Source organism: Epinephelus lanceolatus, chromosome 16 (assembly GCF_041903045.1).
Source record: "Epinephelus lanceolatus isolate andai-2023 chromosome 16, ASM4190304v1, whole genome shotgun sequence".
In the NCBI taxonomy this organism is placed as follows: domain Eukaryota; kingdom Metazoa; phylum Chordata; class Actinopteri; order Perciformes; family Serranidae; genus Epinephelus; species Epinephelus lanceolatus.
Genome location: NC_135749.1, coordinates 17,214,400 through 17,238,309, shown reverse-complemented (window position 1 = coordinate 17,238,309; position 23,910 = coordinate 17,214,400). Strand labels below are relative to the sequence as shown.

The 23,910-nt window shown below is 41.8% G+C and overlaps 1 protein-coding gene across 1 annotated transcript; it reads right to left on the bottom strand.

Annotated features, from left to right (window-relative positions):
• Window positions 1–1,495: 1,495 nt before the first annotated feature.
• susd5 (sushi domain containing 5) lies at window positions 1,496–22,920 on the bottom strand. The gene is made up of 5 exons (XM_033636538.2): window positions 22,543–22,920; window positions 20,878–21,052; window positions 13,817–13,926; window positions 10,667–10,855; window positions 1,496–8,763 (listed from the first exon to the last, which is right to left on the bottom strand). Exons 1-5 carry the CDS (start codon window positions 22,619–22,621, stop codon window positions 6,944–6,946), a joined length of 2,373 nt encoding a protein of 790 aa, XP_033492429.1. The 5' UTR covers window positions 22,622–22,920; the 3' UTR covers window positions 1,496–6,943.
• Between the last annotated feature and the right edge of the window lie 990 nt (window positions 22,921–23,910).

The window sequence follows — 23,910 nt, the reverse complement described above, 5'->3', positions numbered from 1 at the left end:
TGTCCAACCAACCATCGAGAACCCAGAAATGATAAATTTACTGTAACAGAAGACGAAGAGGAATCATTCACCCCCCAAAATAATCATTTGTTTATCAGTTGCTCACCCTGTGTTACAATGAATCCATGAGGAAAGCTTTTTTTCTTGCCTGCCTCCTCGCTGAACGAAGAATCCAAAAATGGAGCAAATTCATGATGAATACAGCAAAACTGTGTCAAAACATCCATTTACAAAGTCTCACACAACTCATGCAGTATAATCCAAGTCTCATTTGTGCAGTCATATGCTCAGCACCACTGAACAAACAGCCCTTTCCGATGGGGAGGTGAACTAAAAGTGAAATTTATCTATGCTCTCTTCAAAGCCAGACTCCACAGACAAAAACTTTGATTTTACCTCTCTGAAAATGGGAAGTGCTGGTCTACCACTGCCTTGACCAGTTAGTTTGTTTGACTTAATGTGTGACTTTGGTGAATCGGAACGAATTCACAGAAACTACAAAGTCACGCAATTACAGAAACAAACTAACTGAGGCAGGGGTACACCAGCAGGTCCTGTTTTCAGGGAAGTAAAATTACTGGTTTTGTCAATGGAGTCTGGCTTTGAGGAGAGCAAAGATAGCTTTCACTTTGTGTTCAGTTTCCCGTCAGAAATGGCTGCCTGTTTGGGAAGTATTGAGCATACAACGGGATAAATGACACTTGGATTATACTGCAAGAGCCGTGTGAGAGTTTGCTGTTATTAAACATGGTCGCCTATAACTTCAATTCAAAAAGAATTTTCTCAGTTTTTGGATTCTTCATTCACCGTGGAGGCAAGAAAAAGTTTTTCTCACAAATTCAGCATAACATGGGGGGAGTAACTAATTTACAAATGGTCATTTGGAAATTGAGGTATTCCTTTAAATGATTAACTTATTGATTATTTGAATATTTCAGTCCACTGATTTTTGGCTCGAGCCTCAATACAGCAGGATGTTTGCGAGAGTCCTTCAGACTGAAGTGCTGAGCCGAGAGGCATCCAGAGAAAACACTGAGTTGTTTAATCATGTTTGAACATTGAGTCTCTGTGTAGTTTGTCACACGGCGATGTTAAAAACCCACAGGGGAACATTCTCGCTGTATTACTGTATCTCTCTCTGTGTCCTCATTCCTCTCCTGCCTGTATTTACCTGTCTCTTTTATTACCTCTCCCTCCCCCCTGCCAACGCTTTAACTTTCATCTGCCCTTCTCTCTTTAAACATTATTCTTTGTTCTTTTTAAACAGTTTTGGAGCACATCACAAAGAAATTGGGGATAATGGCCGGTAGTGGTTAAAAGTTAAGAGAAAAGGCTGATTGTGAGGAATCAAGGTCACAGGGCAAAGTCACACCTCAATATTATAAGTCAGTCACTTTCACACACGTACACAATGAATGCTAAACAATGGACAATGGACCGTGCAGTCTGAGATCTTTACTGTGCCCTCGCACAAAATAAAAACAGATATCAAGACTTAAAACCACATGTTTAGAAGTTTATTGTGACTTTGAGAACACATGTACAGTACAAAATTCATCCTGACATCACACACATCAGGCTGTTTGAGATGAGGGAGAAACACATAGGGAGAAATAATGAGAATGTGAATGAGAGCCAGCAATGTAAAGAAAACAACCCTTGCTTTCTTGCTTTCATGCCATGATTTTGCACATAAATCGGGGGATCCTAAACCCACATTTAATATTGGTATCATGATAATTATGGATCATCAATTCATAGATCGTGCAGCAAACCTGGTGTGTGACCAGACAGGTCATTGATCAATAATCTGCTATTTATGCTATTTTGAGTACAGTACTGTTGTTTTAACAGCTTTATTTAATAGTAGGTGATGTAAAGGGCAGTAAAATAGATTTTAAAGGGACAGTTCACCCCCAAATCAAAAATACACATTTGTCCTCTTACCTGTAGTGCTATTTATCAGTCTAGATTGTTTTGGTGTTATCTGCCGAGTGCTGGAGATAAAGGAAGTAGAGATGTCTGCCTTCTGTCTAATATAATGGAACTAGATGGCACTCAGCTTGTTGTGCTCAAAGCACTCAAATAATTCATTTGAAAAACTCAACAGCAATGTCTCTTTCCAGAAATCATGACCCGGTTACTCAAGATAATCCACAGACCTTATTGTGAGCAGTTTCATGAGGGAACGATTTTCTTTCTACAGAGCTGCATCTACCAACCGTATCACCGCACATTAGGAAGCGTTCATCTACTCATGGACAAGAGGCTTGTGACGCAGCATGATGCAAACATTAATGGCGTCCTCCTCGGCTAAGATGTAACGTTAGCTAGCTCAGTGGTGCTAGGTGAGCTAGCCTTAGATCCACCCTTGCTTCTGCATGATGATATGGTTGGCGGTTGTAGTTCAGCAGAAAGAAAATAGTTCCTACACGAAACTGCTCACAGCAAGGTCTGTGGATTCAGGCTGTTCTCATGCAATGTTTGTACATATACCTACAAAACGTAATGCATCACATTATGTATGTAACCCACATAATCATGAGCCAGTAATTTGTGCATAACTCATGTAATGTGGGAAGGCTGCAATCACGTGACCAGTGCACTCATGGGAGAAAAGTAATAAAATAAAGAGTAAAACTCAGTGTAAGGAGGCAGGTTTGGGTGGTGGATGGGACAACCAACACAGGACTTCCCTCCAGGACACTGGTGTTAGGGAGTTATTTTAAGGTACTTCATCATCACGTTTCTTTTCCTAAACCTAACCTACATAACCTTATTTTACGTATGTTATGTTACATAAAGTACGTAACGTCACTATGCCATCCGTAGGGCGTTAATCTCTTAAATATCATATGAACTGTTGTATGAGGATATGTTTGTGCATTACCTTGAGTAATCAGGTCATGATTTCTGGAAAGAGTCATCTTGTGTTGCTGTTGAGTCTTTCACATGTATTATTTTGGCACTTTGAGATCCACAAGCCGAGTGCCACCTGATTCCATTATATTCCAGAGATGGCAGAGATCTCTACAGCTGATATCTCCAACACTTCGCAACTTACAAACAATGTAGATCAATAAATAGCACTTCAGGTAAGAGGAAAAATATGTATTTTTGATTTTTGGGCAGATTGTCCCTTTAAGTGAAGTGGAGATGAGCTGACCCTGTGCAAGACATGAGGTAATGTCTAATGTCAACCGTGCTTGATTGTCTTGCTGAAGAAACATAGGTCAAATATCCCACACACCAGTAATGCTGCACTATGTATCGTGAGTTATTACAGTTACAGATTCATATTTACAGAATCATACAGATGGGTACTTTACCCCTGTGCCCTCACCACATTAGTGTCAATTCAGTTTCAGACATCACAATACGGAAATGAAAAAGATTGGTGAAATATTTTCAGCAAATCAGTAATAGCTGTTAGTCACATAACCTGTTCAAATCCAACAAATCCTTGTTTCATAACTAAATATGTTACTAAACAACACCATTAAAAAATTAAATACTTTTTAGAAATCAGCTGAGAACACTGGATGTGAAGTCGGAGACATAATGAGGAAATACTAAATGCTTATTTAAGATTGATGACACCATAAAATGCCTCGACTACAAGCCATTACTCACTTTGACATTTATTACAAGTGAAGCACTTTCTAGTTATTGCCATATTATTAATTTGTGTAGTCTGTACACATCACCAGAATTACAAACTCTTACGTCTAATATTAAACCCTCTCATGGCTATTTGAATTTATTTACATTTGCACATTTTTATTCGCTTGTCTATTTTAATATGTAATCTTTATTCTCAAGTATTTGGCACAGTACGGGAACAGTGAGAACGATTACCAGTGAATCATGCAGAGTGACAGTAAACTGTAAAATCTTCCGTCTTTAACTAGGACAGGACATTTAACACAATTTATAAAGTTACAGACATTATGAATTTCTAACCAAGCTACTGTAATTGATATTACAAATTGTCTGAATTCCCACAGAGCATTAATCCATCGATTCATTTTCATCTGCTTATCCGGGGCCAGGTCGTGGGGGCTGCAGGTCGAGCAAAGCACCCCAGACATCCCTCTCCCCAGCAACACTTTACAGCTCCTCCTGGGAGACCCCAAGGCGTTCCCAGGCCAGATGAGATATGTAACCCCTCCAGCGTGTTCAGGGTCTGCCCCAGGGCCTCCTACCAGTGGGAGGCGCCCAGGAGGCATCCAGATCAGATGCCTAAACCACCTCAACTGACCCCTTTCAATGCGAAGGAGGAGCAGCTGTACTCCGAGCTCCCTCCGGATGTCCAAGCTCCTTACCCTATCTCTAAGGCTGAGCCCAGCTGCTTGTAGCCACAATCTCATCCTATCGGTCATTACCCAGAGCTCATCACCATAGGTGAGGGTAAATAGTATTAAATTGATTTTAAATTAAAGGAGCGGTGTGTAGGATTTAGTGGCATCTAGTGGTGAGGTTTGCAGGTTGCAACCAGGTGAAACTTCTCCCATGTGCCAAGCATAAACTCTTGGTTAGGATTCCTTTAGGTTTCATTGTTCACAAGGTTTTTAACAGGAGCCAAATTATCTGCAGAGGTCTCTTTCTCTCCAAAACAAACACTGTGTTAAAAAGTGATTTAATAAACTGAGTAAAGCAGTTTCATGTTACAAATTAGTGTGTCTCTGACGCTAGTTGGCTCGTCACAGATGGGCTGCTAGGTCAGCACCTGCTTATGCTAATTTTCTCTGATAACTTAAGATCCAGACGTTTTTACCAGGAGCGAAATTTTCCGCAGAAAATCTGTGGTTATTGGACACTCTTAAGCTCATTACAGAGCGCCTGCTAAGTATGTTACTGGCCCTATCTAGAGCCAGTGTTTGGTTGTCCGTTCTGGGCTACTGTAGAAACATGGCGCTGTAACATTGCAGATTTTGTGGACGAGGACCCGCTCCCTTTATAGATATAAATGGCTCATTTTAAGGTAACAGAAGTATTCTTATTTTTAGGTGATTATACACTAAAGAAAGCATATTTATTATATTTTATTCCATTTCTGCCTACATATCCCTCTAAATCCTACACACTGAACCTTTAACAAATATTCCCCCAGTCTAGTCCAGTCCAGTCCAGATGACCCTCTTAAACCTCTCATACAGTATTCTATCAGGACAAAATCACAGCAGAACACAAGTAAGGAAGCATAATCCATTGAAAAACATTTAGCATTACATTCATCCTTACAGAGCTAAATGTAACAGTTTATCATAATATACATTTCTTGTCTAATCCAAACTTTTACCCAAAGTCATAGGCCTCCCCAACTACATTTATAGAAATTAAACTTAATTTTTTGGTGAACCGTTAGAATTGGTTAAACTAAAAGCTTTAGCTAAACTAAGACATTGGGGGTTGTGATTTTAGTTTCTCTCTGTTGCCATAGTAACACCACAATGTTTGATCTCTGGTTGGTCTGAATGCCATCAGCAAACACGATGTCCCGCTGACGGGCAGATTGCACGGACCTGAGACACACAAACACACACACACACACACACACACACACAGACACACACACACACACACACACACACACACACACACACACACATGGGCTGAGTTTGCAGTCTGGATGGACACCCGCTCTTTATCTCTCACCAGCCGACTGTCAAAACCAACAAAGGCGGGAAGATCTTAAAATGTATTAGCCGCCATCCTTCCCTCTCACACCTTTCCCGCCATACTGCTCATTCAACCCTCTCATCTGGTCTAACTATCATCATCATACTACTTTTCATTCTTGCTGGTTTGACAGAAGCACGGGCACACATTTGGGACTACCTGCCCAAATCTGCTGCGATGATCTGAAGTGTTTTATACTTCAGCACTCTTGCCATAGGGTAACAAGTGGAATACAATTTTTATCATCACAATACCCAGACAAACAGAAAAGGTTGGAGAACAATGCAGCTAAATCAGCAATAAATGAGCACTCAGTGAAGTGAACAAAAAAGGTAACACAGAGAATCTTTACCACAATGTCCAAGAGCTTTGGACGTTGAAGTTCATATATTCAGGCGGGCAGGCATGTCTTCTTGCAGTTTTCCTACATGGTTATAATCCTTGATATGAGTCCAGACACAGCCCCTCCACATGTCCAGCTAGATGTCAGAGCTTTAAAAATATTGGGTAGGTATAACACAGATGGGTAAAATTCCTAAAAATCAATCTACCATCCTGTTTCACACAGGTGTCACTGTGTTAAGGCCCAGACACACCAAACTGACACCAAAGAACTAGTGGCAGTGAAGATCGACTGTTGTTTCGTCTTAAGTCGCCTGTGTCTCGTCTAAAATACACTGCAAAAACTATAGCCATCAGCAAACTAGCACGTACGTTCTCTGTGTGAAACCATTTCTGCTAAAGAGCTCAATGGCTTAACAAATATCTTACCTAATAACAAGTTTGTTACGATCTCACGCCCTTTTGACTTTAGCCGTTTGTTTACTTTCCTCACTTCTGTTTCTCCTCTTGTGCACTGAACTGAACTGCGTATCAGAGTGATTTCATTCACTGACGGGCTTTGCCGTATCCAATGCCAATTCAACATGCTGAATCTACTGAAAAGAAGCTGACCAGGTCCGACTACTACAACGCCAAAACTAGGGCGACAGACGCTCCCCTATGGCTCAACATTGACCAATGGCCAACTGTCAGCTTGATGTGTCAGGTCTTATTGTTAAACATAATCACATGGGTGAGGTTTTGCTCTTCAAATAAGGGCTGTGGCACATCTGTTCATACCTATCCAAAATCTTCAATCATGCAGTAGTTTCTAGCGAGATAAGGGGCTGTGCTTTCCTCTCAAATTCATAAGAATCTTCCCGTCCCTCCAAAATGTCTCTGCCCTCTGTCAGTGTCCCTCTGTCCTCACCTGTCACTCTTACACTTTCTGCTGCATCTCTATCTGTTGGCCCTGTCTGGTCTGGCTTTGACCCTTCCCATTCATCTCATACACTGAGCTCTTTTGCTGTTGTCTTCGGTAGCACCATACCCCGACGATGACTGCCGCAGCGACCACACACACCGCCGCTATTATGGCTGCCACCGTGGGACCTCTGCTCGAGGAGCTCGGAGGAGGGCAGTTCTCACCTGTGCAGATTGCCTCTCCCATCTCTCCCTCTATCTCGTCCCTCTCGCCGGCCTCACCAGGCAGGTTGCGTATAGTGTGCTCTTCCATCATTCCATCTTTGTCGATGTGGTTCGGTGGAACTGGGCCATGGTCGGGGAAGGGGTGCTGAGTGAGGTGCCAGGAGTGGGTGGGAGCCACCTGTTGTGTGTCGTAATCCAGGGTGTCGGAGTATGAGGGGGAGTCTGATGGCTGTGAGGGAGCAGCGGTGGGGATGAACACAGGGTGCACCACCCCTTGATCTAAGGCAGGGTCCGTGGTGGGAGATTTGGGTGCATCTGGTGAGCTGGTGTGAGGGATGGGTCTACGAATTTCCACCTCATTGGGTTTCTCTGTCGTCCCTTCTGTTGTGGAGTCACCATTTTCTGTCTCCTCAGGAACAACAGGGTAGCCATCCAGCCAGGTGTCATCTGTGGTGGCCTCTCCCTCTGCTTCCTTCTGAGTGATGTTATGACCTCTATCTGTTACTATAGAAAAGATTACACGCTGTTGACCGTCATCTTCATGGCTATCATGATCATCGTAGCTGTCATGGTCATCGTGTTCATGATCATCTTGATCAGTGTAACGATCGTTATCATCCTCCTCTTGGCTGTAATGTTCCTCAGGATCATCATGGTCATCATTGTCGGGATGTTCCTCAGAGCCATCAGGACGTTCTTGACCATTGTCATCACGATCGTTGGTCACATCGTCATGTTCTTCATAGCTTTCATGTTCATCATAAGTGTCGTCATACTCCTGGCTGGTATAACGAACACGATCGCGATCCTCCTCATGTTCCCCCATGTCATAATGGTCATCGTGATCATCATGACTCTCATGGTGGTCCCGTCTGTCCAGGTCATCATGCTGAGCTGGAATGTAATGCTTCACATGATCATCACGATCATCTTCATCCTGGCGGCTCTCATCTTGATCATCGTGGTGGCTGTCGTCATGGGCATCCAGGTCATCATGCTTGCTGTCATCATGATCGTCTCGGTCATCTGTGTCACGATCATCATAGCTGTCTTGCACATGGTGGTCAACATCAACTGGACGCTGGTGGTGGTGCGTTTCTTGGCTGTCGTGCTCTTTACTCTCCTCTGATTGGGCACCTGAGGCTCTCTGTGTAGTCTGTGTAAGTGGATTGTTTGAGACAGGACGCCCCTCGTCTTGGAAGGCCTCAGAGGGGAACCAGAAGAGGTGTTTCTGGGATAGAATAGAGACGGGTGCTTCTGTGGCTGCGGCTGCATCAGTCCTGACCTCCTCCCACCTCTCCTGCTCCCATCTCAGATGTCCTATGAAGTCCTCAATAGCACGGTCTTTTTCTCCTCCTTCTGCAGCTCCTTCAGATTTTATACTGATCACCTCTCCTTCCACTCCATGTTGGTCTTGATGCTCCTCCTCTGCTGGAACACTGAAGCTAGTCTCCTTCTGCTCCTGACCCCTTTCCCCCTCCGGGTATACAGCTCCATGCACCTCCTCGTGCACCTCACCATGAGCCTCCTGCGGTCTCTCTTTGTGGTGTTCTGCCTGTCCGTAAGAGTCTGGGAACTTGTCCTCGTAGTCTACGTGAGTGTCAGTCTCATCTGCAGAAACACAAAAAGGACACATTTACTCAATCAGGTGACAAAGCTTCATCAAACCTTAACATTCATGTTGACGCAACTCAACTCAAAAAATAATCATTTCTTTTCATAATACATCGCCTGCAACCCTTGAGGCGACCAAGTGCGTCCTCAACATGGATGTATACACGGCTCAAGCAGGCTTTGTGGGCTCCCCTTTGTCCCTGACTCTGTTATGCTGAGCCCTGACATCATATCCAGGGGATACTGTCAGTAAATCAGAGTAAAATACAGTCTTGGCTTATCCTGTGTGAATGTTCCACAGGAGACACAGATGGGAGGGGGGGTTAATTTCTAAATCACATGACATCCCTTGGTGATACTGGTCCTGGGTGAACAGGGCTAAAGACAACTTGAGATTCTGACAATGTGGAAGTAATTTAGAGCAGTGATTCACAAACTCTTTGGATTATGACCCCTTAAAGAAATAGACTGGCGTGAATATGAAGCTAGCAGGCAGTTAGCTTATCTTAGCTTAGCTTAGCATAAAGACTGGAAACGGGGTCCTAAGGTAAAAAAAAAAAAAATCTGCCTATTAGCATCTCTAAAGCTCATAATTGGCTGGCCAGGAGCAATGACTTTCTGAAGTCAAGTTGTCACCCTGAAGATGCCAGCAGAGACATCAGAAGGTCACTTATCCTGGCAGAAAATCAAACCATTGTAGTTATAATGTGTAAATTAGTGAGCTTAAGAGGTGCGGTAGGCAGTTTTCATTACCTTTGGACAGGGACAAGTAAGCTGTTTCCCCATTTCCAGTCTTTATGCTAAGCTAGCTGCCGGCTCCAAGATAGGGTAACTAGACATCCATGTTTTCTGGGGACAGTCCCCGTTTTTGTTGGCCTGTCTTCGACTGGAGCTGGACTTCCGCTGGACTTCCGCTGGACTGTCCCTGGTTTTAATTTACAAAATCTGGTCACCTCACAGTAAGAGTAGCATTAATCTAATAATATAACGTGGAGTTACTGTATTTTGGACATCACAGTATTCCAGTCACTTGACCTTTGGATGTAATTCATTTGAATTAATATTTCCAAGTCACTTTGAAAGAGGGCAGTGTAGAAATGGGAACTGCCCATTGGTTCGACAGCCCATTGGTTCGACAGCCCATTGGTTCGACATCCCATTGTTCCGCCCATATTAAACTCATTGTTCCGAAGTCCGTTCCGAAATCATCATGATGCCCTGTGGTTAAGGTCTGGTTAGGTTTAGGCACAAAAAACACTTGGTTAGGGTCAGGAAAAGATCATGGTGTGGGTTAAAATGAAAAAGAAAGTGACAAACACATAAGCAGTGAGCCTGCTCCGCCTCAAGCCGGTCACAGCACACCATACGCCCGCCGTGAGCCGACAGTCGGACTAATGGGATGTCGAACCAATGGGCTGTCAAACCAATGACATGGACCCGTAGAAATAGGGGATCCCAAAGGTCCCAAGGCTGGAATCAAACCCAAGACGTTGCAATTATATGGCGTGTGTTGTAACCACACAGCTACCCATGTTCTGCACAATGACTCTGTTAGCTAACCATGCAGACAGGCCTGCCATTCTGCTTTCATAGACACCTTTTGCCCCTTCTCCCTCTGCTATGAACTGGGCCACACTATGGCATGTCACACTGAGGTGTCATAGCATCCACTTTCAACTCACAACTGAGACTCTGTTTTCCAAAAAGCCAAAAATCAAGCACTGATCACCTGACAACACTGGGAGCTAACAAGTAAGAAGTGAAGAGGTTGACCTTTAGAGAGGTCTTGTGTCTGTCTCGGTTAAAGCTCAAAGCTTGAAGAGCACAAACAAAAAGAGGACTTTCTCTCCACTTCCTTCCAGTTTTGTCTCCAAGATAAACAGTTTAAACACCTTCTTACCTTTGACACACAGCTCCACCAGTCCATACCACTCCCCACAGCTGTCGCACAGCAGGCTGAAGGCACTGTGTCGACTGGGCATTACGTAACCTGGCGCACATGTGTACAGCAGCTCATCTCCCATCTCATACCCACTGTGCTCCTGCAGACGGGTGTTAGGAAAGGATGGTGGGTCACCACATGGTACACCTGTCAACAACAAACACAGAGATACTTGTAGTCCAGATAACATCAGCATCATCCCAGGTCATCAAATATCCACGCATTGGGTTGGTGGTTCGGTCCGACTATCAACCCAAAGCATCTGTATTTTATAACGTGGGAAAGGACTCAACTATCTTACTCCAGAGTTACATACAGCACCTTTAAACAAACTATTAGATAGAGATGATGCAATCCCTTTTCAGTGTTACACAGTGTGATTAATGAAACACCACTCATTATTTTTATCCAGCTTTACAGCATCACTATCCCATTTGTAAACAGAAAGAGATTAGAATGACTCAAGGGACACGGAGCAATTGGCTTTGTGGAAAATGTGGATGTAATTTTGACAAACAAGACCCCTGACAATGCCACTGGGATGAGATAAAGGCAATGTATTGTCTTGACTGCAGGATAATTTTTTATGGTAATTATACAGAGGCAACACAGCTTAATTGACAAATAACAACATGCTGATTGACTCAAAAATGCAACTTGCTACATCTTTAAGTTTTCAGTTATTTTATTTACTCCCCAAAATAAAAAATAAAGTTTAAATAATACATTCAGCTGCTGTTATATGTTAATTAAATGATGAAAAGGTGTCACAGCGACACTGTTTCCGTGTCGTTTTGAGTTTGTTTAAATGACACCCTACATGCAAATGTTCTACCAAGAGTTGTTTGCAAGAGCACCATCACTGAATCCTGGGCTCAGCACTGCCCAAGATGACTGTAATTGGTTTAAAGAAAGAGCAACAAGCCAGATGATGAGCCGGAATGATTATTGTTGATTCCAGACCTTTCTCTAGCACTGACACTTACAGCACTGTGGAGATAGCTCTGGCTAGGCAAGACTACCCATGCCTTAAATATTGGTACCATGGTTTTTGGGGGCGGCAGTAGCTCATTCCATAGGGACTTGGCTTGGGAACCAGAGGGTCGCTGACTGGAAGAAGAAAGGAAATCACCTTCCTACCAGTTACCAAACTGGGTGCCAACTAAGGGCCTGTCCCATTTCTACCCCTTAAATCCTCCACTTGGTATTGATTGCCCTCGTTTGCGAGATAACCCTTGATGAGGAAAGTGAGAAATATTAGGGTAGAGATCTTTCCCAAGAAATGAGACACCACTTCATGCAAATCGGTGTGGCCGACGTGCAGGCATACGTCACGTGTAGTAGCGACGCAAGATACCAGTAGTCATTCAGGTTAGAAAATGCCGGCTCCAGTGTTTGTGTTGTGGCGTGTGCTATGTTTATTCTTCTCTGTCTGATGAATCAACGGAGAAGAAATGCTGAAAACAGGAGGTGCCTACGACGTCTTCTAGTTCTGATCGATTTTGTTCGGGCGAGTTGATTTGTTTAAATATTTTGACGCTGTGTTCAACCGAGTTGCTGATGAGTTTACGCTAGTCCAACCATCTGTTGTTTGTATGGCCTACATTCCGATCATACAGTAACAAATTGTTTTCCAAAACTTGTTGAAGTTGCTGACTTCACAAGGTCTTCTGGGATATTTCATCTTCCACTTCACTGAAAGTGTGGGTCGGGGCTCCCTTGGAATCTAGGGTGGATTTTAAGTGTTGGAAACCACTTCCACTACCTCAATTCTGTTTTGGGACACCAACTAACCTAATCGTGAACGTGCACAACCAAGTGCAAGTGGGTATTTCTAGGGGAAGTGTGGGTACTGGGACAGGCCCATAGTACTGTTCTATTGTTGATGGTGATTTGATTTTCTTAGTTTCCTCATATTTCTTAAACAATTGTCTAATTTGTAGATACCAAAAGAAATCAGTGTTTGGAAGGCCAAACATCTTTAATCTGGACAAATTACTTCATGTTTTTGAAGCTATTAGGTGATGTGTATAGATAAAACCTTATCTTGCCTAATTTTTGAAGCCTGGATTTAGTTATATTGGTGCAAAATCGAGAATGGATTTGATTAAAGGTTGATGTGAAGATAAGGAATTTATGTTTTTTTCTTTATTTTTTCCAGATACAAGCAGTGTTTATTGTCCATATATTTGCCTTGTCTGATCTCAGAGGTGTATTTTAAAATGGCAGTAATTTAAATGCATGTTCACATTTTGATTTTTCTGTCCAGTTGTAATGTCATTTGTAATCCAAGCCACCACAGGTTTTGATTGTGCTGCTCAAAAATATAATTTTAGGCTTGTCCCCCATCTGAATTTGAGAGTTGTAGAGTTCTGAGCCATTTTCTGGGCCTTCTACCTTGCCAAATGAAGCAAGATATGAAGCAATCCAACATACAGAATATTGATTTCAGTGTCGGAATATGAAGCATTTGGAATAAGAAGAGCAGTCTTGTGAGGACATTCAAACAAATGGAACAGGAACAGCAGCAGAAACAACTACCTGGTTTAATTATCCTTAATATTATTACTAATTTTGTCATCATTTCTGTGAGCCACAGTAGCTCTACTGTCTATGAGGAAGGACTAGAGACCTCTTCTGGGTGGCATTCAATAAATAGTCTGATCCAAAACCAACCACTGACAGCCCCCCCCCCCCAACTCTCAAATCCATGCCAGTGGAATAGGTGTGTGAAATTCAGCTTCAGCTATGTCTGGGCTTACGTACATTCACGGATCAAGTTATATCATCACATACACATCACACACTCGGATATTCACAAGGAGGCACAGAGATTGGTATGTAGTGACAGATATGAGTAGCAATGGCAAACACACACACACTCTTGCAGGATGGAGAGTGTTGAAAGGACTGAGGATGGAAGGAACGTGGGAACACAGCCTCTTTCACACCTCAGTAAATATCTCCGGAGACACACATACACACACTCTGTGAACACAAATCTCATTCATATCCTGATCACCACTCACAACTTTATATATATATATGTATACAGATTTACAAATTACAAGTCTGTATATCTGTGTGTATTTTTGCATGTTTACTCACCTTTGTCTTTGATACAGAAGGCGTCCAGGTGTGTAGCGTCTTCTGTGGCATTTTCTGTTCTTACATCCACTGCTTTCAGTGCACTGCCCACGACATTACACACCGTGGTCCTATAGATAGATAGATAGATAGATAGATAGATTAATATTGACATTCACGAACGCACTTATTAATTACAGTCTGATAGGGGAGCAAAGCGAAGCATTTAAGCACCCCTAAGGGACACCAGGATTGAGGGTGATCTTAATTAAACCTTGTGTGTTTACTTTATACACACGCTCACTCCCACACTACACATAATCATATTCCCTCATGTACACACCTTGCACCTGAGGCATTACAATATGGGGGAAGTAACTACACACATTTCCCATAGTATTGTACTTAAGTTTGAGATACTAATTTCATATAATGCTGCTTTATACATCTACTCTACCACATTTCAGGGGAGAATGTGATACTTTTTACCCTACATTTATCTGTCAGCTTCATTTACGGCTTACTGCTAACTTGTGGGTTATGATGTAACATAAAAACACACACAGTATGTTAAAATGCATTGTTAAACACTAATTATCTCATTTAGGTAGGAAAAGAAATGACTGGTTGTTTTGTATAATCAAAAGTAGATCAAAAAAGTGTGTCAGGTGCTCTCAGAAAGTGGAAAGAAGGCAATCAAGGCCAACCAACACATTCTCACTCCCAACTTGACAAATACCAACACCTGGTAAGTGACCCCACACGTCAAACTATGATGCTCTCGTACCCTTTCGGTCTTGGACGCTTAAGGATGGTATGTCAATGTATGCATTTTGACTTTTCAAAATAAACTTCCATTTTCACAGGAAATGTACAGTTTCCACTCATTAAATGTACACAGTCTCTTAAATAAAAGAACATAAACTCCGATTTTAGGTTTACTTCCTTAGGTTTAGGCAACAAAAGTATGGGGATTAATAAAAACATCATGGTTTGACTTAAAATAAGTACGCTTGTTACTTACGTAATGTAACGTCACTTGACATACGACACATACGCATTGTAACATGTGACATACATCACTGGTGTAGCATACTTCACATACTAGCATACAACATTAAAACAACTTGACAGGAAATTGAACAGCAGTCTCTGGGCAGTTTGTTTGACTCATCCACCCTCCTCCCTACTGCTCTACGTGGACTTTCCCACTTTATACACTTCGGCAGTTGTAGGAGGGTCAAAAATTGCTGCCACCCACTGCACCTCATGCCCCTGCTACAGGATTCCTTTGTGCGTCGGTATCTGACACCGAGGGACACTGACCAAGCATTGGTATTTGACGGGGAAGTGAGATTGTGTTGCCATATGATATCATAAATCAAGAAATATATCAACGAGGAAGGAAATATTGAAAAGCTTTTACTGTAGCCTTTACTGGACTGGCTAAACGTGTTTCAACCACTCTAGGTCTTCATAAGGGTTCATTTAAATATTTGACAAATCAATGACAAAAGAAGTTTGACGAACGAGCAAACACAAGAGAGAAAAGTTTTAAAAAAATGAAGACAAACTGCGCAGCATAGCTTTGTTTTTTCTTCTCTCCTCTCTCATCAATCCTCTCACAACCCCTCAAAATTTATCTTGTGACCTTTTGGAGGGGCCTAATCCATAGGTTGGTAAACCACTGGACTAAAATACGTAGCAGTGTATAGAGTAGTTAAAAGTAGCTCCTGCTCAAGCAGCTATAACAGTAAACTGCTACTTACACACTCATGCATCAATATTAATGATCCTATACCGACATATATAATAATAAATCAGTCACAGGGACATTTTTCTTCAGAATAAGTACTTTTAGTTGTGTTAATTTAAGTACATTTTGCTGATACTTACGTACTTTTACTTATGCAGGGTTTAAGAAAAGTAAGTAAATAGTAAGTAAGTAAGTTGAGAATCTGAGTACTTGTTCAACCACTGATTACACTACTGATAAAAGTAAGTAAGTAAGTAAAGTGAGATTTCTGCTGAATATATTACACACAAAACTGCAGCTCTGCTTTATATCTGTATGCAGTTATTATGACGACAAACACGGACAGATATATACAGTAGGCTACGTGCTGCTCTCTTGGTCACCGCCTCATTTGCTGCTTATTCAAATATTATCACAGCCTGACATCAGAGTCCAGGAACACACATCATGGCTCAGACATGCTGCAGTATCAGCAGTTGTGGCCTGTGGCACAATATTATCACGCTGTGGCACATTACGAATAGATGTTCCCATGCCGAAGCTCTAAGTTACACCCAGCTTCATATAGAGCAAACATAACAGTAGGGACTTAACATAATACAAATTCCCCAGGGACCAGGTGAATAATGCGGTCAGTGCACAATGCCTCCAAGCTGCAGAGGCAAAAAAAGTGCTGAGTAAATAGTCTATTTTTGTTATTTGTGTTTCCATGTTAAGGTTTACGGCATCATTAGCCCATTTGTCATCCAAGAGCACCAGATAAGACTGACTCAAACTTCCCAGGCCAATCAAATCACGTTCCCATAGCAGCTCCCGACACCAGTCAACCTCATGTGGAAAGAACTTTCAAAAGCAGACTTCAGAAACGTCATTAACAGACACATTACACTTTTTATTGAATATTGCACGGTAATATCGAGCATCATTAAATGGAAAAGACGTGTGGGTTTGTGTGTGTGTACTTGTGTAAGTGAGTTAATCAAAGCAGCAGTAATTGGAAAGAATTTGACTGGCAGCGCGGTGAGACTGTGAGAAGTGGTGTGAGTCATACTGCATGCTTGTACCATGCTAACTTCAGCTTATAAGGACAAAAATCTGAGCGGGAGAGACGGGCAGCGAGAGAGAAATTGCCAAGAAAACACTCAGAGAGAGACAAAACACACAAAGACTGTTTTCACATTAACTGCAGGCATGTGTGTGTGTGTGTGTGTGTGTGTGTGTGTGTGTGTGTGTGTATGAGATATATATATTGACCTCTGTTAGGGACAGGAAGAACTTCACCTGACTGAAGACCCATTTCTCAAAACCCTCACCTTGCATGACATAACTATTACAGGGAAAACCCTGAAGAAGTGTGTGTGTTATTGTGTTTGGTTACTGGGGCAACAGATCTATGACTGACAGGTGAGAGGAAGACGTTAAGGTAGGAGAGTCAATCTAAGAAGCACTCGTTATTACGCAACAGACCTAAAAATTATGTCAAGGACTACAGGTTAACTGGCACTAACACGAGAGCAATATCTTCTGGGAAAAAGTGCATGACAGCCTCCCAAAAAAGCCCTGAAATTCTCTGATGTATTCTGCTCACTTGTGAGTGTCGGGTGAGGCACAGGATTAAGACACAGGGAGAGGACGAAGAGGGCACGGGTTATAGGGATGAACTCATCTTAGACACACAGAGCCATAGATGGGTGATACACTGCGAAACATGGTAAGCGGGTGTGAAAGCTGATGTCCAATGGCCAACATGTAGAGAGCAAAAAAACGTGTCAGCTTTTCCTTTGACCAGACGTTCGTCACTTTTAGGGCAGCCGCCATTTGAAGCAGGTTCAGTTTTGTAACACTGATAATTCTGGACCCTGTACCTATCTTTCCTTGTTCTGTTTTCACTTAACTGCCCAAAAAAACACTGATAATTTCTAGTTTTCCAAGTCATTATTATTATAAACCATCATATACCAAAAAATTATCAGCTTACTATCAGCACTTGTGAAAGTAATGTAAGGTAGTATTGTCACGATACAGGAATTTCTAACTTTAAAATACTAACATTCAATGCCATTTTCAATACCAAATTGACATTGAAGGCATAGAAGTTAAATTTAAATTAAAAGATAAATATTATAAGGCTCTAACATGACAACAATTGCTTTTTTTTCTCCACCGGTAGCAGAGAACTGCAGAATGACTGTGGTTAACATTAACAATAAGACAGAGCAAGAAAGCGCATCAGTGTATTGATACTGTGGAAAATGAGCATTGAACCAGTTTCAAAAATTCAGAATCAATATGTATAGATAAATGATTATTTTTGACAACACTATTGTAAGGGCCATTTAGTCTATTTAGTAACTTTGCAAAGGGGTTGGAATTCAGTCAACATCTATCTGGAGCAATGCCTGCCACTTTCCTCACTCTAACCTACGTGACTTTACTTTCCTAAACCTAACCTACCTAACTTTACTTTCCTTAACCTAACCTACGTGACTTTACTTTCCTCACCCTAACCTACGTAACTCCACTTTCCTTAACCTAACCCATGTGACTTTACTTTCCTAAACCTAACCTACATAACTCTACTTTCCTAACCCTAACCTACGTAACTTTACTTTCCTAAATCTAACCTAGGGTGACCATATTTTGATTTCCAAAAAAGAGGACACTCAGCCCGGCCACGACATAGCCTACTTAGGCTAAATGATACTCGCAGTTTACTCAAAGATGCCTTATAATTTTAATACATTTAAAATTTATATGTATGGATAGAAAATTCAGTTATATTACAAAATAATATCTCTCAAAGACAGAAATTCAGATAGGCCCCAACAGGGGACACATACACACACTAGAGTGTGGCGATCCGAGCCCGACAGTACCTGACAGGTCGGGCCGGGTTTGGTCAAAAATGTAGCTATAAATTGTATTCGGGCTTGGGTCGGATTCGGTCAGCTTTCAGTGAAAATGTAGTGTAAAAATAAATAAAATCCTATTGTCTGTCCTGTTTGTTGCTTGGGCACTGTTATTTACGTGACAACACCTGAATATAACACACACAGACACACATTGGCTGTTTGTTTCTACCTCTCCCCTCGCTGGAAGTCTTGGACATCCAGCCGCCCGCCTCCGCCTTGATTAAACGCTGAAAATAAAATAAAAGAGGGAGACAGGTTTTTCCTATTTTATCTTATTTTGTTTTATTTCTCCCTCTCCTCTCGCTAGAAGCGTCGGATCTCCCGCCTCCCGCTCCCATCTCCAACACGGAGGTCTCCCTCTCCGCTGAGCACGCCCAGCCTGTTAAATAGCCTGTAACCGTAACAACTGTGTGACACAAACTCAGTGCTTTGGTCATTAAATAATGTCGGGCTCGGTTCGGGTTCAGACCTATGGTTCGGACAGAAATATGTGGCCCGTGCCACACTCTAACACACACACACAAACACACAGAAAACCGGACATTATCATCAGTTTATAAAAAAAAAATGGATGCCCCTGACGGGACGTGAAAAGTGGACATGTCCGGGCAAAAGAGGACGTTTGGTCAGCCTAATCTAACCTACATAACTCCACTTTCCTCACCCTAACCTAAGTAACTCCTCTTTCCTTAACCTAACCCATGTAACTTTATTTTCCTAAACCTATCCTACGTGACTTTACTTTCCTAACCCTAACCTACATAAGTTCACTTTCCTAAACCTATCCTACTTAACTCCACTTTCCTAAACCTGATTCGCTTAACTTTACTTTCCTAAACCTAACCCACTAACTTCACTTTGCTAACCTAATCTACGAAACTTTACTTTCTTAAACCTTATTTATGTAACTCCGCTTTCCTAACCCTAACCTACATAACTCTACTTTCCTAAACCTACCCTACGTAACTTTACTTTCCTAAACCTAACCTATGTAATTTTACTTTCCTAAACCTAACCTATGTAACCCCACTTTCCGAAACCTAACCTATGTAGCTTTATTTTCCTGAACGTTACCCACGAAACATTACTTTCCTAAACCTAACTTACGTAACTTTACTTTCCTAAACCTAACCTAGATAACTCCACTTTCCTAACCCTAACCTACATAGCTTTACTTTGCTGATGTTACCCACAAAACATTGCTTTCCTAATTCCTAACTCCTCTTTCCTTAACCTAACCCATGTAACTTTACTTTCCTAAACCTAACCTACGTAACTTTACGTTAAGTACATAACCCAAAGACGCTAAACTATTATTGCTTTCCTAAATGTAACCTACATAAGTTTAATTTCCTAAACCTAACCTGTGTAACTTTACATTAAGTACATAATGTTATGTAACGTTTATAACACAACTATATTCTACCATGATTTTTTTCCTGAACCTAATCTAACCAGTAAGGGTGCAAATATGTTGGTCACTAATTTGTTAGATATCATACAAACCATAGTATGAGGCGTTGGAGCACACCTGACAGGATTTGGCAGGATATAGGATAGGCAGTCTGTCCGTCTGTAGGTTTGATCCAGATTGAATTATGTCAACGAGATGTCCATCCTCAGGGTGAATCATAATCATCCAGTAAATATTTCATTTTGAGTTGGAAGTAAATATGTGTCTGTTTGAAAGGGTTTGAGGTGTGAAGGGGGTAGAATTGGGGGAACATTTTCATGGAGGATTACTGTTGCTACAAAATAAAAATAAAAAAGCTGCTCATCTTTGAAGATTTTGTGGCAGTATGTTAACTTAACACAAGCACCACACCACCAAACATGTAATGTCAAACAACATGTATCTTACAACCAAGAAATCACCTTATATTGACACCACACAGACTGTGTACCTCTCATGTATTCTCTGTCATTACCACCAAAGAACAGCCAACAAGCTGTCAGTCGCCTCACTCTAAAGTAACACTGTATCTTCTTCCTCCAGACCCAAATCAGGCCTGTCTGTCTGTCTGTGCGTCTGTTCCTGTCTCTGGGTGCTGAAAGCTGTGTGTCATGTTACCGTGGAGATGAGAGGTGTAAATGGAGGCAGTTGTCGACATGACACCCCGGCTCAGAATTCCCTCCTCCTCCAGGAAGGAACAGAGGAGTCTTTCTCCCTCTCTTCCTCTCTCTTTTTCTCTTTCCCCCCTGAAATGTGTCACTCTCTTCTCCCATCCGTCCACTCTCTCTGTAACTGCCGCTGCTGCCTTCACTTCCTGTCTCTTTCGCCCACCCCTGTGACCGCTGTCACACACAGGAGCGCACACACCAAAATGACCTTTGACATCTCTAGAAATCTCAAGTCTCCCTTCATGTCCTTCAAAACAATGACTGCCCTCATGCACAAACACTTCTTTTCTTACCCGACTATGCCTCCGTAGAGCCACCCACGGGTGCATGGGGAGAAGAAGCACTCCACCACGGCATGACGGAGCTCCTCTGCTGATGCCAAGCGGGCATGTCGTGAGGCACAAGCCCCCTCAGCATCTCTGAAGCCCTGCAGGCCAGAGCTCCTCAGATCCAGCACGAACACTCGACCTGAGAAGGAGGAGAGCAGGGAGTCAGAAGAAAACCTCTGAAACTTTTTAAAACCTGTAATATCACACAAAATCATAAAGTCATAAAGTCACACGTATCCATGACTGCTGCTGTGTACATTTAAACTGTGAGCTGCTGGGCCCTGGTAACGTCTGTGACGACTCACTTAACTCATTGATTTCTGTTTATGATGTTCTTTTATTTTTTGGTTTTTCTTTTATTGAGTGGTGTTGTGTTGTTAAGTACTTTGAAACTCTGATTTAGAAAAGCACTATAGAAAGAAGTTTTTTTTGTTTGTTTTTTAAATTATGATAATCATTATAATTACTATTATTTTCTGTCTAACATGAAGACAGAAGACATTTATTCACAAAGGACAACCCAGGTTACTTGAACCTGACTGAGAGATGATAAAAACTTACTGGAGCTATTCATTAACAATAGATTATATTTATTATTATACATTATATTTGTGCTTAAATGTCCTCAGTTTTACAACACTAACCATTTTTAATGTGGGTTTTTGGACTTCATTGGAAAGGTTGCTGAAATACCTGTAGTGATGTAAGACTTTTTTAAGAATATGGAAACTTTGGAGTGGCAATGCGCAAAAAAGGATTTTTCAAGGGGGAAACAGGGGATATGTCCCACTCAATATTGAAAACAAAATTAAAGACATTTATACCATAAATTGATACAGAAAAGTCACAAATTGGTGCATAAAAATCCACCTGAATGCAGGAAATTAAGTGTTTGACGCTTGAAAATTTGTGATGGAGGACCCCCAAGCCCTTCGATTCATATGTCTCACCCCTAAAGTTGAAACTTAGTCCATCGTTTTTGATACTGATACCAAAATCTACATCCTGATGTGTCATAATACTGGTGTAAAGCCTTCTTAATCACACCATGTCTATGCTAATTAAGGTAACTGCTCATTACCACATAAAATAGCAGTTGCCATTGAATTTCACAGTCTGACGACAGCTGCTAAAAGGCTGATAGAAAAACAAATTTCAGTATTAGGGAACACACAGAGTCTAGAGTGGAGCTCAGCAGGTGTGATCAATTTACAGGAGCGCTGCTGTCCCATTCATTATCACCTCATTGTCACATCATTAGCGGGCGCTCAGAATCACATGTTTTACATGTTAAATATTCTCAGTGTTTCATCCATTAGCACAGATTTTTTTAGACATATGAGCCTTTTAATTGTGATAAAATGTTGATTTTAGAGGGGAAACAGTCCCTGAGCTGAGGGGGGAAATGCTTTCTGGCGGCGAGGCAGGTGCACACTGATAGCACGCGCTTCCACTCTTTGTGGTTAGTGCGTCACCAAAACCTAACTTTCCTGATGAAAACTAATTTAATAATTCAATAGACGCGTATAATAATGTTTAGGAATACATTAATGAAGTCTTTAGTTTCTCTCGTGTATATATAAGTTATCTTTTATAATTGTATTCTGTTAGAATAAAGGGTTAACTTACCATCTGCATTTACAACAGAGGTTAGCACAAGACAAGCCAGACATCCAAAGAGCAATGATAAAACACTCCGATCCAGCATCTTTTGGCGAAATCTCAGTTTTTTTATGTTCTCCCCCAAAAAATAATAAACTTCCAAACGCCTTGTGTATTCACAGTGCTGCAGGTCACAGTCCCGGCGGTCACAGAGGTGCACTGAGCAGCAGGAAGGTGAGCTTGTTGACAAGTGCTGGTGATAATATAAAGAAGACGGTCAGAGCGGCTCAGGAGCGAGGCGCAGTTTATCTCCCACAAATAGTCGCCCTCGCAAGCAGATGGAGCACCGGTGTGAAAACTCGCGGGTCCCCGTTAGTCAATACGTCACGGCTCAAAATCTTCAGGGTGGGCAAAGGCGGTCAGATAGACTGTCGGACTGTTCCTTTACAGGGAGGAGAGAGAGAAGAGAGAAAACACACACACACACACACACTTTTAAACACTAGATACCAATAATTCTGTATATATATATATATATATATATATATATATATATGTATATACATATACAGTACAGGCCAAAAGTTTGGACACACCTTCTCATTCAATGCGTTTTCTTTATTTTCATGACTATTTACATTGTAGATTCTCACTGAAGGCATCAAAACTATGAATGAACACGTGGAGTTATGTACTTAACAAAAAAAGGTGAAATAACTGAAAACACGTTTTATATTCTAGTTTCTTCAAAATAGCCACCCTTTGCTCTGATTACTGCTTTGCACACTCTTGGCATTCTCTCCATGAGCTTCAAGAGGTAGTCACCTGAAATGGTTTCCACTTCACAGGTGTGCCTTATCAGGGTTAATTAGTGGAATTTCTTGCTTTATCAATGGGGTTGGGACCATCAGTTGTGTTGTGCAGAAGTCAGGTTAATACACAGCCGACAGCCCTATTGGACAACTGTTAAAATTCATATTATGGCAAGAACCAATCAGCTAACTAAAGAAAAACGAGTGGCCATCATTACTTTAAGAAATGAAGGTCAGTCAGTCCGGAAAATTGCAAAAACTTTAAATGTGTCCCCAAGTGGAGTCGCAAAAACCATCAAGCGCTACAACGAAACTGGCACACATGAGGACCGACCCAGGAAAGGAAGACCAAGAGTCACCTCTGCTTCTGAGGATAAGTTCATCCGAGTCACCAGCCTCAGAAATGGCAAGTTAACAGCAGCTCAGATCAGAGACCAGATGAATGCCACACAGAGTTCTAGCAGCAGACCCATCTCTAGAACAACTGTTAAGAGGAGACTGCGCGAATCAGGCCTTCATGGTCAAATAGCTGCTAGGAAACCACTGCTAAGGAGAGGCAACAAGCAGAAGAGATTTGTTTGGG

Coding starts and splice junctions, on each gene's coding strand:
- susd5 (XM_033636538.2), bottom strand. CDS start 22,621: ATGCTGGATCGGAGTGTTTTATCATTGCTCTTTGGATGTCTGGCTTGT. Junction 10,856..13,816: donor CTTCTGTATCAAAGACAAAG/GTGAGTAAACAT, acceptor TGTTGTTGACAG/GTGTACCATGTGGTGACCCA. Junction 8,764..10,666: donor GGTGGAGCTGTGTGTCAAAG/GTAAGAAGGTGT, acceptor GTGTTTCTGCAG/ATGAGACTGACACTCACGTA.